At 41.9% G+C, this 15,505-nt stretch overlaps 2 protein-coding genes across 2 annotated transcripts; both read right to left on the minus strand.

Moving 5' to 3' along the window:
* Window positions 1-346: 346 nt before the first annotated feature.
* On the minus strand, window positions 347-3,905 carry timm10 (translocase of inner mitochondrial membrane 10 homolog (yeast)). The gene is made up of 2 exons (XM_053417542.1): window positions 3,698-3,905; window positions 347-1,462 (listed from the first exon to the last, which is right to left on the minus strand). The coding sequence occupies exons 1-2, from the start codon at window positions 3,766-3,768 to the stop codon at window positions 1,267-1,269; spliced, it is 267 nt and encodes an 88-aa protein (XP_053273517.1). The 5' UTR covers window positions 3,769-3,905; the 3' UTR covers window positions 347-1,266.
* Window positions 3,906-4,360: 455 nt separating this feature from the next.
* Window positions 4,361-7,646, minus strand: LOC128436484 (uncharacterized). The gene is made up of 2 exons (XM_053418210.1): window positions 5,995-7,646; window positions 4,361-4,689 (listed from the first exon to the last, which is right to left on the minus strand). The coding sequence occupies exons 1-2, from the start codon at window positions 7,556-7,558 to the stop codon at window positions 4,361-4,363; spliced, it is 1,893 nt and encodes a 630-aa protein (XP_053274185.1). The 5' UTR covers window positions 7,559-7,646.
* Between the last annotated feature and the right edge of the window lie 7,859 nt (window positions 7,647-15,505).

A 15,505-nucleotide genomic window follows, 5' to 3' on the forward strand; every position in this document is an offset into this window, starting at 1 on the left:
TTTGATGTGTGCTGCCATGCACCGTCAGGTTTGTCTTCTTTGGAATTTCCCAAAAGCTACAACTCTTTTTTTGTTTCTCCGACTTGTTTCTACCCAGGGCACGTGTCGTAAAGCAGCTGGTAGCTGTCACAAAATCCTGTGAAAACTCTAATAGGATGTTATGTGGTTAGGACCTATACATGTCTACATAAAGGGACTAAGGTCAGAATGCTCCACTTCTTCATTTGATTGTTTATTCCAAGGACGCCCCCTTTCAGCCTCAAATAATCATGACAGTGACTTGTTCAGACCATTGTCTTAATCAGACTGATTATATGAATTTATGTCCATGTAAACCTAGTCAGTGTTTCTTTGAAAACTTTTTATTTTACAGAATAAACAATTCAGAAAAGTTGTATATATTTACTTGAGATTGATTTATATTCAAAATCAATTATAATGAAGTTTATGTTGGAACTGTAAAATATCAAGACTCAATTTCTTTCTAATAAGAGTTTGATAACATATAAGGAATCATTGCCAATTTTTTTTTATATATGGGCTATCTATTTGAAATGTTTTCACATCTAAATATCAGCATTAGTCCCCAAATCATTATCAGTCAGGCTCTAGTGTGTAAAAACTTGTTTTGGCTCACAGTGCACGCCCTTATCCATGTATATGTATTTGATTTGCTGTATTTCAAGGTTTTGAACAGGATAAATACTACTTAGTCTGCATAACAGACGACTCCACCAGAATATCAAGTTGTGGTGTAACATTAAGAAGAGGCCTGTGTTTACTTTCAGCCCTTTCACAAAGAAAAACTCTTCAAAGAGCGAATTGGGATCTAAGGTTGATTTCAGATCAATAGTGCTCGTTTAAACTGGCTGCGAGTGCTACGTTGTTGGTATTACAAAGGTTCAGCAGAAACAGCAAAGCAGCTGAAAACAAGCACAAAGTGGGACTCAAATAAACTTTAAATGTCCCAGGTCTTTCTTCTCTCCCCTCAGTTTGCAGATGACTGCTTGAGGACCAAACGAATCGGACTGGTCCAAAGACGCCGGCGGACACTTCTGAGCAGTTTCAAGATATGCAGTTGATCCACTGGGTGCGTCCTCTAACCCCGTCTGCACTTTGTCTCAATATTAATTTAACGGTTTTGTTTTTTAAGTTGATCCACCCTTTACATTAAAACACCAGTCTCTCATTGTACAGAAACCAGACATGCTAACCCCATCCCGTAACCCGCCCCCCTGCCACATGTCATTTCCTTCATCAATGTCTCTATCCGCTGCCGACAGCTGCTTTCCTCATCAGTTCCTCGTCCTGCACAGAGAGGTCTGTCAGCTTGCGACCCAGCTTCTCATGGAGGTCCAGGTATTTGGCCACGCAGCGGTCCAGGCACACCGACTCCCCCTTTGTCAGCTCCGCCTCCTTGTAGTGTGGTGGTACACACTTCCTGTGGCAGGCGTTGGTCATTCTGTGTGAGAAAAGGAAGCCAGGTGTCAGTCATGTTCTTCTGTTGTCTGTAAAGATCAATATGATTTAATGTGAAAACACTTTTACCAGGGTATTCCATTGTGCCTGAGCATCTTAACATCAATAATCATACTGTAATTTGTTTATTGACATAACCAGGTTCTTCATTTGATGCATGTGTTGTAAATATAAACAGACTTTTGAGAAAGATCTGTAAAAGAAAATCCCATTTCAAACTCCTTTCTCTCACATTATGTGGATATTATGGCAAAAATGTATCAGTCAGTTATCAAGAAATAAACGCAGAAGAAGGCGGCACGACAAAATGGCGTAATTAAAATACAGAAAATAGCAAAACAAGATAGAAATGGGACATTTGTGTCATGAAGTTAGAAAGATCTGATGCTTCTCCTCCATGTTCTCTTTAGTAGACGTGTCAGTCACATGCTTCACCTACAGCTAACTGATAATGCATATAAAAATCGGAGGATGGAAGAACTGCTGTTTCCAGAGCGGGCACATTCAAAGAATCAAAACAAACCTATGTCTGAACCATAGACTGGATATAAAGACAGGCAAGCTCACCCAAAGTGAAGCACTTGATTGCCCCCTGGTGTCTGGCTGGAGTTGGGGTAATGAAGCCTGCCTCCTCAATATTAGTGGATGGGACATGTTCGCCATTTTAGACAGTTCATGTCACACTGACGCTAAAAAACCAAGCCGAGATGATTAACATGTGACTGACAAGCGATGGGTCAATAACATGTATCGGATTAATAATAAATTTAAAAAAATTGTCAAGTCAAAATGTCTGCTATTATAATGGCCAGCTTACGATCTGCCCACAGCTGGATACAGAGCAGTCCTGCTTTCAAATCCACAGCTGTCTACATACAGCATTAAATGAGTTCCCCTCAGATTACCTTGGTTCAGTTCTTGTTTCCACAGTTAAACAAACCGGATCGAAACTTCATCTCCACTCCATCAACAATCCTGTCGCTAACTCATCTTCAAATAACAAGCTCTAAAACAATTGTTCATCTGCTTAACACTCCCTGATGGCGGCCCATATCTTAATTAAACCTCTGTACCGTAGCACGAGGGCAGTGGGTCATACTTCAGTCGGGTCCATCAAGAATGGAAAAATGTGAGATGGCAACAAAAAGCATCAGGCTGAATTCTCAAGCAGAATTCCCCTTGTTAAAAAAAATCCACTTGGTTAACTCATTCCATCACCATCTGATTATAATATCTGCTCAGTGATTTGCAGTCATCCCATTCAAAAGCTTGCTTTCCCTTGTGAGGGCATTGATGAACTAGTGGGATCCCTTGTACAGTCAATCCGACCATGAAACGACGTGTAAATTAGATCACTATTGACAGATCTGAATGTGAGTGATTGTAAAATACTGAAACCCTGCAGTTGGACTCAGCTAAGGATTTCCCTGAGAGAGCCCTCCTTCTTTCTCAAAACTGAGAGTGTACATGATGGATCAGTCATCAGTGTGTTGTCAAAGGCCGAGTTAAAAGATGTCTGCAGGAGATTGACAAACTCTACGTTTAAAAAAAAAAAATAGTTTCATGCTTTACTGAGTCACAGTTACTTATTTCATTATTAACAACGTAACTTAAGTCCAAAATATATCCAGATAATAAATGCATTGTGCAAGAAGAGGGATTATAGATAAAAACATGATGGATAATACCTCAGTCCTGTTTCGCTGTTTATTCTTGCGTTTGTCCTTCTCTACATATCAAGACGAGTTTAAAATTACAACCTTCACAAAAGAGCAAGATCCATTATTTTGGCCCATTCCTGTGAGTAGCCAACTTTAAACACATCGAATTAACTATTCCTGCACAATATTATAAAATTGGGCAAAACTAATTCAATATTAATTCATCATTTGATATATCGGGCAAGATTGAGTGCTTTATAAATCAAAATCATATCCGGATTTCTCATTTGGTTTAAGGCACATTCTGATTCTTGTGCACGATCCCATCAGATGTCCACGTCTGTGCACTTTTTACATTGATCAGTGGCACGATGCGAGTCTCATGCAGCTCCTGGCATTAAAATGAATGAAAGCCGGCCTCGATCAGAGAGGGACTTAATAGTGACAGCAGTAGTAAATGACCTCTGCAGGACTTTTGATGAAGACTGCGATGAGAGCCGTCAAACGGTTAGCATTAATAAGAGCTAGCTGAGCAGTTAGCTTATCTTAGCTCTTACCGGTTGTACATGTCTGCCATCATCTCCACCTCTAGCTCCGCCGCCAGCTGCTGGGCCTTCATGGGATCCATGTCTGCGCTTCACCGCTGCTCACTCCCGCCTTCAGCCAAACTCAGTCCGTCCCGCCGAGCCTGCACAGCGGACAGTCGATGAGACTTCTACCGGCTGCTGCTGCTGCTGCTGCTTCTGTAACCTTCAGCAGCGTAAACACGTGTGTACGGTTTCCTCTACGACTTCCGCTGTCAATAAAGTTGGATTCAGACGGGGGCGAAGAGCAAGCGCGCCCTCTGGTGGAGTGAGAACAAAACTGTGGTTTTGCAAGTGGAAAAAACAATTGCATGAAAAGACAGACTGTTTTTATTATGGCCATAATCATGTTTTTCACACAAATACAGACTCAGAATATTTTTAACAGTCTGACCTTTCATATTTCTCTCAAAATGTAAAATTATTACATTAACAAACATGTAAACAACATTAAGAACTTTTTTCAGACTTGTATTAATGCTTCAACATGTTGTTAATCAAAACTAAACAACTCTTTCAGGCTAGTCTGCTGAACGAAAGCAATAAACCTCTGATTCTTATATACACACTTCACTTGTGTGAACTTAATAACTTAATACCATCAGACCACAGAGAACATAAAACTGTGTCTGAACTTTACTCTTCCTCATCTCCAGTCACATCAACCTCATCCACGTCTTCCTCCTCCTCTTCATCTGGTATTATCTGAATGTTGTGTAGTCCATCCTCTCTGCTCTGCAGTTTGACTGGAGAGTACAGCAGGACATCCACCTCCTCCTCGTCTTCCTCCTCCTCACAGTCTGGGGTCCGGCCGATTCCACCAGCATCGGACAGACCTGGACCAGTTTTCTCAGGTGTCTGGGACAGCAAGTAGTCATCTGAGGGCTTGTCTTTCTGAGGCAGGTCACTGGGAGGCGAGCCTTCTTCATCCTGGACGGCAGTCTGCTGTGTTGTATTTGAAGCTCCTGTATCATAGGTTGTTCCAGCCGAAACAAAAAAAGATAAAGATTGATTATTCTGTCACTTCCTAAGTTAGTGAGTCTTTTTTAAAGTTTATTGCAATGACAATTAATTTAAGGATGAGGCCTAAGTGATTGATTTTGTGAAGCTTCATCCTTTTGTCCGACATGTAAAACATAATGTAAAAAAGAGCTGTTTATTTGGGTCTCATGTTTACTCATGTCTGTGACTTTGTTACAGTTCCACCAGAAACACATTTCCTCTCCAAACTTCTCAGTTGACTAAAATAGTGTTTTTTAACTGAAAGGAGATTATGGCAAATTTATTTAAGAGAATTGTGTTGTTCATTGTTTTGCAGACAGAGCCGACCTCTATGTTGGGACCACACAATCTAAATTGAATAGGGATGCATTAGTATTAGAGCCGAAATAAAACATTCACAGATGCTGAACTCACACGTATGCGATGCGTTACCTCTTGAGAGTGGGCATGCCAGATGCTTGGTGCCAGTGTGATCCTCACAACAACAAATACTGTAATATGCTTTCAACACACAACACAGCGGTGTCATGCTAGCTGTCAATACAATGTTTAAGATAAGTGCACAGGAAATAAAATCCACACTCAGATGAACAGATACCAAGTTCACCGACTGCCTCTGGCTCCTTTTTTCTCATTAAATCATTTGATTGGCTGGTGCCCCTGTTGCCAACTGAAAAGTTAAGCTCTGCTCAACTTCTGCGACAAAACAGCCTAAAGTAACCATAATACAGTTGGGCTACACATAACATCACCCCTTGAAAGACAATGAAAAGTGTTTCAGTTGATTAATTAACACATACGTGCGAGTCCTGCATGAGTGCATTGTACTACACAACCACTGCTTTTATCACGAGTAGACATTGTGCTGGTTAAACTTAAGCTATGTTATAAGTGTAGTGTATTGGAGTATGTTTAGATATTTGTAATTAAACTTTTACATCTGGAACTTCCTCGGACTCAGAATAATACCACTAAAGATAAACTGGAGAAGATGTTTGTGATCTGGTTGAACTAAGCCTTTAAACAGGGTTCCAGTCATACCTGAATAAAGGGAGTTAGGTCGCTTGTTTTTCATTAAAATATTAACTCAATAACAGTGTAGTTCTTCATATTACCACCAGATGACACCAACGTCTTTCAGCCAAACCAATGAATCAAATTAAAATGTTTCAATGGTTCATTAGCTGGATTTCAGTTCCTAAGTTCCTGATACGACATTTTTATTTCATTGAACACAGCAAAAAAATGGGGCAGAACAAAGGTCTAACCTTCATCAGGGTTCTTCAGCGGCGGCTCCCTGTCTGCTGATAGCTTGGACACTTCTTCCAAAGCAGCAAAGGAAAAGGCCGGTAGCTTTCCCCCACTGATCACACTGGGCTCCTTACTGGTATAGCTGCCGCTTTCTTCTCGCTGTGATTTACTTTTCTCCTCTGTTGATTCGTTGAAGACTTGATTGTGATTTTTATCGATGGTGACCACGGCCTGAGATCCTTCCCTCTTGCTCCTGTCTTGCGGCTGAACAATTTCCACGTTCTTCACGAACACCTCAGTCGATTTTTTACATGTGCTGTCTAAGGTAGCCACCCTGTCACTCTCTGCCACTCTTACAGGTTTATTTGTTTGCTTGTTTTCTTTTGACTTCCTCATCTTTAAGGTTTGACTCTTAATAAGCTTCTGAAACTCCTTCAGAATAACCATTCGTGGTCGTTTATTAACCCCAGGTACTCTTATGTCTGGGTTTATGTCAGTAATATCTCCTTCAGGTTGGCAATCTATCTCAATGGACTTCTTCATTTGAACCTCCCCTGCTTCTATACTTCTATTCCGCCTCCTTTTTTTGCACCTTTGCTTTGTTTTGTCCCCCTTTTCCAAATCGTCCTTCGGCAAACTGACCGTCTGCTGATGACTTCCTTCATTGTGGCTGTCCTCTTTGTCCACAGCAGGGATGTTGTTTGGAGCAGTAAGAGCTGGAGGGTTTTTCTTTGGTCTTCCACGCTTTCGGCGTACGACTTCTTGTTTGTTCACCACTCCCTCGACCACAGATTGTGCGGCTACAACATTTTCTGGGCTTGTCTCACTTAGCAATTCTTGGATTATTTTTACAAAACCCCTGGTTTTGATGGGAGTTCGGTCAGCGTTCAGCCCAGGCTGCCTGCGGATCTTTCTTAGACTTTCTCTGACCAACGACTGATTTGGCTTCCCAACAAATTTGGATGGACTGCTCAAAGCGCCTGCAGCCTTTTCTCTTTCCTTCGCCAGAACATTGTTACTCGACAAACTGACTTGACAAATGCTCAAGTTGATTTTGCTCTTTGTTGCATCACTGATTTTCACGTCCTTGTATGTCAATATAGAACCAGCAGCATCTTGCTGATGACTGGTGGACTTTGTCTTCTTTCTTTTACGTGCGACTTTAACACCTGTAGTGTTGAGTTCTTTCATCTTCCTGGGTTTATATTTAAGCTCCAGAGGATTTGGTTGATCAGCAGATGCCGTTTTTCTCTTGGCCACTTCTTTCCCGGTACAAGATCCTGTCCAGGTTACTCCATTTGGCTGCTTCAACTCCACATGTTCTTGTCTAAGCTTTGACCAACAGCGGCCATTTATATCCTGTGGTAAAGACGCACTTTCATTTTTTCTTGGAGTAATGGTACTCAGAGGGAGCTGCAGTGATACAGGGTTTTCTGCGAGCCAGGGTCGCCTTTGTAGAGATGGCTGTTGCTGAAATTTATTGCCAATATTCATTGAGTTGTTTAGGACACACTGATAATTTGCTGATGAAGTACACGGCTCTAAGGGAGAGAGACATCGAGGAATTCTGAAATCAGCCATGCAAGGTAATGGCAGAGTATGAATGGACTGTGGCTCATTCCCATTTGTCAGAGGGAAGCTGTCAAATTTGTGCAAATTTGGTCGTGAAGACGGTTCCTGGAAAGCTGAGTAATTTATTTTCTGCCCAGCGGAAAAGAAAGCTGAGGGTATGAGTGATCTTGCTGTAGGTGCTGCAGGACATACACTTTCTCGAGTTTTGGAGAGTGCCGTTCTCTGATGGTTCATTCCATCCCGTTGCCACATGGATCTGACAGATGAATGATACTGTGAAGAGAAGTCTTGCTGCTGTTGGATCAGGGCAGTGTCTGGTAGAACAGATGAAAGTGCGGAGCAGCTGGGCAGGTTCTGAGCTGTGAAACAACAGAGGATACCTGTACAACCGGTGGGAAGACTGGCATCAGTCCATCATGAATTACCAAAGCTGTAGTGGTTGAATGTTAGGGTGGTGGATTTGGATAGAGGCTACATCCATACCACTACATTTTAGTATTACAACACATCACTGTTGCTACGTTTACGTTTGCCGACCACAGTACCCTAGAGTTTTCAACCGCCTAAAACAGAACATTTTGGAAACGCCGCTGGGGCAGTTTTAGTTTGAAAACTCCGGGGCAGTGTGTAATGGACCAGCAAAATGAGACGTTTGAAACATGTAGATTGTAATTTTCTAGAACTAAGCAACAAACTAGAGAGTAGACAATCTGCTACCTGTTCACACTGGCACACACACACACAATGTACATGAAACTGAGCTAAAACAGCTTGGGTGGACAGGTTTAATACATATTATGGATGTAGCCTTTGATTGTCTGTTGATGTAATCAAATAAGAAGTGAGTGTACCAAGCAATACAAGCTTCAGTTATTTTGACAATACTGCTCTGTGCTTAAAATAAGCTAAACAATCAATCGACAGGAAATCAAACATGAACTAAAGTTATGTGAAAATCAATCCGTATTCATTCTGATTCTTGGTTTTGTGCTTTTTTTTGTCTCAAAGGTTAGTAAATATTATTGGATTTTTGTGATTTTCCGTTATCTTAACTTATCTAAAGCAAACTAAAGCATCTACATACCTGTATCTGTTGAGCAATTTGGTACCCCCAAATCCTGGTAAAACACACACCCTGCAGTGCTGACACCAGCTTGCATATGACTGTGGCGTGCTTCTTTATGTGCAACAGGGATATGGCAGACAGAAGATCCTCCTCCTTGGCTCTGCTGACCGTGATGAGCCCCACTGCAGTCCCTCTCCAGGTTTGGCAGGATGTTGAGGCCCATCATGATGTCCTCTAGCAGCTTTTCTATCTGCTCATCAGACTCCTCTACAGAGCCCTGACCCTGGAGGACTGGGGAGGCCTCTATGCCATCGTTTTGGTTTGGGGTGAAGCAGTTGTTAGATGGCTCTTGGGAGTCAGACAAAGTATTGGGGTTAGGTGGTGATTTGGGGGAGTTAGTGGTGGCCGGCTGAAGAAAGAGGGAGTCTGGATTCTGATCTGAGCTTGGCTGGACAGTGGAGGGAGGAGGTGGGACGTTTAAAACATCTGTGTTTGGCGTTTTGTCCTGTAGACGAGATAAGAAGATGTGAGCAAGAAGCAGATCTTCTGTTAGGTTCAGGGTAAAAATAAGGTCATTCACAAAAACAATACCCTTTATAACCGTTTTCTGCTAATCCCACATGTACAGTTCAGATTGTGCTTCTTTTGGGATATTCTTTGAAACATACTTATGTCTGTTTTTCTTACTATATTCATTTTCCATTGGCTAACAAAACCCTTTCACTAAAAACTAGATTGTCACTCAGAAGAGCATGTACCTCAACCAAGGCCCAACAGTCCTCTTATGAAACTGTGTATTTACAGTGCCTTGCATAAGTATTCACCCCCCTTGGACTTTTCCCCATTATGTACTGTTACTAACTGGAATTCAAATAGACTTAAATAAACTTTTTACCGTTTGATCAACAAAACATGCATAGTACTTTGGAGGTGCAAAAATAAATTTTATTGTGACACAAACAATAATGAGAACAAAAAAGTTGACATCTGTTGGGTGCATAAGTATTCACCCCCCTGTGTCAATACTTGGTAGAACCCCCTTTCGCTGCAATTACAGCTGCAAGTCTTTTGGGGTATGTCTCTACCAGCTTTGCACATCTAGAGATGGAAAGGTTTGTCCATTCTTCTTGGCAAAAAAGATGAAGCTCAGTCAGATTGGATGGAGACCATCTGTGAACTGCAATCTTCAAGTCTTGCCATAGATTCTCTATTGGATTGAGGTCTGGGCTTTGACTGGGCCATTTTAAGACATTAACATTCTTTAATCCAAACCATTCCTTTGTAGCTCTGGCTGTATGTTTAGGGTCATTGTCCTGCTGGAAGATGAACCTCCGCCCCAGTCTCAAGTCTTTTGCAGACTGCATCAGATTTTCTTCAAGGATTTCCCTGTATTTGGCTCCATCCATCTTTCCCTCTATTCTGACCAGTTTCCCTGTACCTGCTGAAGAGAAGCATCCCCACAGCATGATGCTACCACCACCATGTTTCACTGTTGGGATGGTGTGCTCAGGGTGATGATGGGCAGTGTTGGGTTTTCGCCACACATAGCGTTTTGCATTGAGGCCAAAAAGTTCAATTTTGGTCTCATCTGACCAGAGCACCTTCTTCCACATGTTTGCTGTGTCTCCCACATGGCTTCTGGCAAACTCCAAACGGGATTTTTTATGGATCCCTTTCAACAATGGCTTTCTTCTTGCCACTCTTCCATAAAGGCCAGATTTGTGGAGTAGACGACTAATAGTTGTCCTGTGGACAGATTCTCCCACCTCAGCTGTGGATCTCTGCAACTCCTCCAGAGTAACCATGGGCCTCCTGGTTGCTTCTCTGATTAATTTTCTCCTTGTCCAACTCTTCAGTTTGGGTGGACGGCCTCCTCTTGGTAGGTTTGCGGTTGTGCCATATTCTTTCCATTTTCTTATGATGGATTTTATGGTGCTCAGAGAGATGTTCAAAGCTCTGGATATTTTTTTATAACCTAACCCTGCTTCACATTTCTCCACAACTTTATCCCTGACCTGTTTGGTGAGCTCCTTGGTCTTCATGATGCTGTTTGTTCAGTAATGATCTCCAACAAACTCTGAGTCCGTCACAGAACAGGTGTATTTATACTGAGATTAAATTGCAGACAGGTGGACCCTATTTACTAATTATGTGACTTGCAAATGTGACTTGTGAATGCAATTGGTCACACCAGATCTTTGTTAGGGGTTTCACAGTAAAGGGGGTGAATACATATGCACTCAACACTTTTCAGATTTTTATTTGTAAATAATTGTGAAATCCATGTAATATTTCCCCCCACTTCCAAATGATGCACTATTTTGTGTTGGTCCATTACATGAACTCACGATGAAATACATTTTAATCTGTGGTTATACCATGACAAAATGTAGAAAAGTCCAAAGGGGGTGTATACTTATGCAAGGCACTGTAAATTCACTTGATCCAGGTTTTTGTTGGGATCTGCTCCAAATTGCACACATTCATAAATATCCTCTAAACACGCCTGATTACTTTCACAAAGAGCCATGAATAATGCTGTGAAAAATCAATGAAAGTGTTGAAAAATATTTCATGGTAATCAGTCCAGTGTTATTTGCATAATCTTTCTAACAAACGCATGGAGGGGGTGGGGGGGTTAACAACCTCTTTGGCAGACGTAACAAAGCAATGGTTGAATGTTTGTTTTGAAAATTGATTTAGAAAAATATTTTTCACTATTCAATTTTTTTTTCAACTTCAATATTGTAATAAACTGTGGATTACATAACATGAGAACATGTTTTTAGCTATTAAAGCTTTAATTGATGTTATGCAGCGGAGTTAATATGACCCAGCTTGGTAGCTGTAGTAATAGTAACATTGGTGTCAAGGTTAAATGTATGTAGTTGTTTATGATTAAACACCTACACATTATATACACAATGCATGATGTATGTGTGAGTGGCTGTCTTCTATAAACTTTACTTGTTATTCTGTCAAAACACTGCCCTGCGCCAGAAAGACGCATTGTCCAGCATTTACTGGACGTTATAATAATAAATTCATGTTATTCTGAACACACCATATCATCTTGTCAAATCATATATAGATTCATGGTCATACTTATCTACCTGTTTAAGTGAGGTAAAACTTGACAGGGTGTCTTGCCCTCTCACCACCTCCCACATTTCTCCTGTGTTCTTCCTCCTCAGCTTCACCTGCACGCAGGGAAGAAAAACACAGCAACGATGAGAACGCCGAGTTAAAGGCGCCGAGAAGACATCACAATTAGATTCAAGTCGTGACAACTTTGTCATGAAAATACATGAACTGAAGCATGGAACGGAAAATAGAGATGCGAGTAAACTTTATACAACAGCAGTTAAGTGGATATGAAACCTTGTTTGTCAGGAAATAATCGCACACTGACAACAGCAGGAAGTCAACAAGATGATATCGAATAAAACAAGAGTCAGAAAATGTGTTGGAATTAAGATTTGTACAATGTGATTTTGGACACTTGTCTATTCCAGTATAATTTTGCTGTCAAGCCTGATACTCAATTGTATTTTTATCATAATGAAAAAAATTGCACACAATTGAGCCCAGACTTTTTCCAGCTTGCCTTTCACAGATAAATTACATCAACACTGGTGTCTGTCCTTATCACTTTAAGCTCTCTTGACATCTTAGTCTATATTTTATCCATATACGGCTCGGCGTTATAATCCTGAGATTTTTGTATTTCCATTTTTGTGTTTGTCAAAACGTCATCAACATATCCCCTCGCTTGCAGGGAATCGTGTGGAGGATGCGTTCTCACATAAAGCCCCTCTAGACTATATCAGGAGATTTAGGAGGAGGGTGCATGTGGCAGTGGTGATAATATACATTAGTGTCAGAGTTTATGTACACAACTAACCTTGGCAGAAATCTGAGTGGTCTCTTTCATCTCCTGCATCTGTTTCATTTTGGCCAGGCTCTTCATCCCGACACAGACGTGCTTCTTGTCTGAAGACTTTGCTCTCTCTTTCTCTGGTGTCTCATCTCTGTTAAATTGACTTGGCTGCTCTGTATCTCGCCTGCTGTCAGCCGTCTCTCTTTTTCCATTCTCAGAGTTTGTCCCACAATCTGCCAAAACCTGTATGCTTTCCTCAAACTCAGACGACTGCTGGACGGTGCTGTCTTCCTGATGCCTTTGGGAGTTCGAGTCATCATCAAGAGAGCGCTGGAAAGTCAACATGTCCCTGGACAAAGCTGGAGTTGAAGTGCTATTGGTCACAATTCTACAGGGATTGCTTAATAGAGAGTTCCCATCACTTGGTACGCCACTGCGCATGCTGGGAATGACTGGGCAAGACATGGAGGATAATTGTTTAACTTGTGTGATGCTTTGGGGTTGCAACATGACAGGAAGATCCAAACCTTGAGCTCCAGGCTCTGGGGTTGGAGGTGCAACTTGTGTGGAGCAATCAATAAACCTGACCAATGACCTTTCAACAGCTATAACAGTCTGTGTTCCTGTAGATGTAGTAGTTCTCTTTTCAGCTGGAGCGTCTGTATCCTTCCTTTCAGCCATCTCCGCCTGAACTTGTGCATCTTTCGTTGTCCTGCTTTCATCCCTCCTTTTCTCCTTTTCTGCTTGAAAGCCATTCTGTCTTTCACTCTCGGGATTCTTCCGCCTCCTCTCCTGGGGTTCTGCCCTCCATATTCCCCCCTCTTTTAGGTCTGTGATCCCAAACTGGCGGGCTAACGCCAGCACGTCATTCTGCTCCACGCTCCCTTTTACCTCCATCTCGCCAGAGTACAGCAGACCAACCAGCTTCAGCAGGGTCTGGGCCTTCACAGCCTGGAGCTGGAGCTGATACTTCTGGCCGGATGGAGGTGATGGGGAGGATGACAGCTTCCAAGACAGGTAAGGGCTGAGCGCTGCAAGAACGCAACTGTGGACGGGTACTGAAATACCTTCACACAAAAAAAGAGGTGATTAAAAAATGAGTTTATATATTTGGTTTCACTTGAATTTAAACTGTGTGCTCAATCAGCAGTGTGTTTTTATAAGCTGTACGGCTCACCCTCCGTCTGTAGCAGGGTATCACAGAACTGGGAGTTGTTTTGTTGTCTCTGCAGCTCTCCCACAAGCTGCATCTCAAAGCCGGGCCACCAGTATCTCTGCATGTCCACATAGGAACTTGGGGAAAAGAAAAAGGTGGAGGACAAGAGTGAAGGATTGGGGTTAAAAACTTATGGACGAATAGACAAAGATCCAGAACACTCACTCGTGGTACTAGTGGTACGTTACCTATATTTGCATATGTTCAGGTGAAGCTATACCTGTATACAATGTGTCTACATCAAAAAATCCACACTAGCTCTATGCTGGTGGACTTGAATTTCTTCCTTCAAGCTCAAGTCTTCCACCAGAGGGAGCCTGAGGGTTCTTTGCAGTAGGTTAGCAGTCCCTAGGGCTGCTCTCTTCTAAATAGATCTCAGATTTTGTTCCTGGCATTGGTTGCAGTCACTCTCTCAGTTTGGGGTTAACAGCCCTGAGTGCTTCTTTTATCACTGGCACCACTGTTGCATTAAAAAAAAAAAAATCTCTAGCATCTCCTTCAGCCCTTGGTATTTTTCAAGCTTCACGTGTTTATTCTTCTTGATGTCGCTGTCCCTTGAGATCGCTACATCCATCATAGCTGCCGTCTTCGGCGGTTAGTTAACCTCACCATTTATCTGCCTGGATCTGGAAGTCCCGCAAGAGCTTAGCTCGCTCTTTCTCAACCACCTTTGGAGGACTCTTGTGCTCAGCACCTGATCTTGTGCAGCCATCATAAGCGACTCTGTGCTGCCTTTTCCAGCCACTTCTTCTCTCTGCATTCATGTCTATTACTTTTTAGACATTTGCTGCCAATCCATTAGTTGGCAAAGGATTTGTTCAGGGCCTCTATATGGTCCTCTAGTGGTTAAGTTCAGGACGTCATTTAACATTATGACGTTCAGGTTGGAGTGAAGTCTTTGTTGAAAAGTTGATTGTTTATTATATTTTGTCTTTTCTATTAAGTTCATGTAGTTTTTTTTATTTGTATATCAGGACTACACCCTTAAGAAGATGTTTCATCTTAAGAATACTCTTCACGAATAAAACTTGTACCAACATCTTGATTATAATGAACACGTAGGTAACTGTGTACAAATATGAACTCTGTCACTTTGTATTGTCACCACAGCTGAGTATGGGTCGGCACGGCTCGGTTCGATTTATTATGATAGCAGGTGATGGCTCAACAGCACGTGGTGCAGTAGAGCTGCGCTCGTGCTACGTTAGCCTTGACGAACTTGATCATTAAACATATTTAATTTTACAGTCAACCTCATGTCTTTACCTCTGGCACCTGCTTTAGCCACATGCTCAACTTGACGAATCACCTCCACAATTAGTTAAAACACAGATAGTAGCACAACTAATCACTATGCGGCTAGTAGCTAGCTAACTTATTAGCAGAGGAGGGGGGGGTTGTTCAACAGCGTAATTAAATATGCAACGACCACAATATTCACAAATGATTCTTTCAAAAATGTAGCCCGTTAGGTTTTATAAACGTTATTCGACTTTTAAATCAGTGCAACTTCAACTATTTAATTAGCAAGTTAGCTAGCTCTGTAGTAAAATAGCCAACATTGAAGCTAAAGCTTCGTAGCTGGAAAAGGACACTTACCAGTATTTCCCTGTCGCAGTAGATTTGGGTTTCACACTTTAATTCAAGCGACATTGAGCTAAACCTGTGAAATAACGTCAGAGGCTCTGGATGCTAAACACCTCTCCCTCTCACCTGAGAATGACCGAGGCAATGACTGACAGCGCCACCTGCTGGGCGGGTCACCCATCACGAAGCGGTGAGCTCAACAAAAAA

Source organism: Pleuronectes platessa, chromosome 3 (genome assembly GCF_947347685.1).
Source record: "Pleuronectes platessa chromosome 3, fPlePla1.1, whole genome shotgun sequence".
NCBI classification, from domain to species: Eukaryota; Metazoa; Chordata; class Actinopteri; order Pleuronectiformes; family Pleuronectidae; genus Pleuronectes; species Pleuronectes platessa.

Bases quoted from the DNA above. Each gene is read 5' to 3' on its own strand.
- timm10 (XM_053417542.1), bottom strand. From the start codon at position 3,768: ATGGATCCCATGAAGGCCCAGCAGCTGGCGGCGGAGCTAGAGGTGGAG. The intron at 1,463-3,697 runs GTAAGAGCTAAG...TTTCTCACACAG, and splicing joins ATGGCAGACATGTACAACCG to AATGACCAACGCCTGCCACA.
- LOC128436484 (XM_053418210.1), bottom strand. From the start codon at position 7,558: ATGGCTGATTTCAGAATTCCTCGATGTCTCTCTCCCTTAGAGCCGTGT. The intron at 4,690-5,994 runs GTTAGACCTTTG...CCTATGATACAG, and splicing joins GCTGAAGAACCCTGATGAAG to GAGCTTCAAATACAACACAG.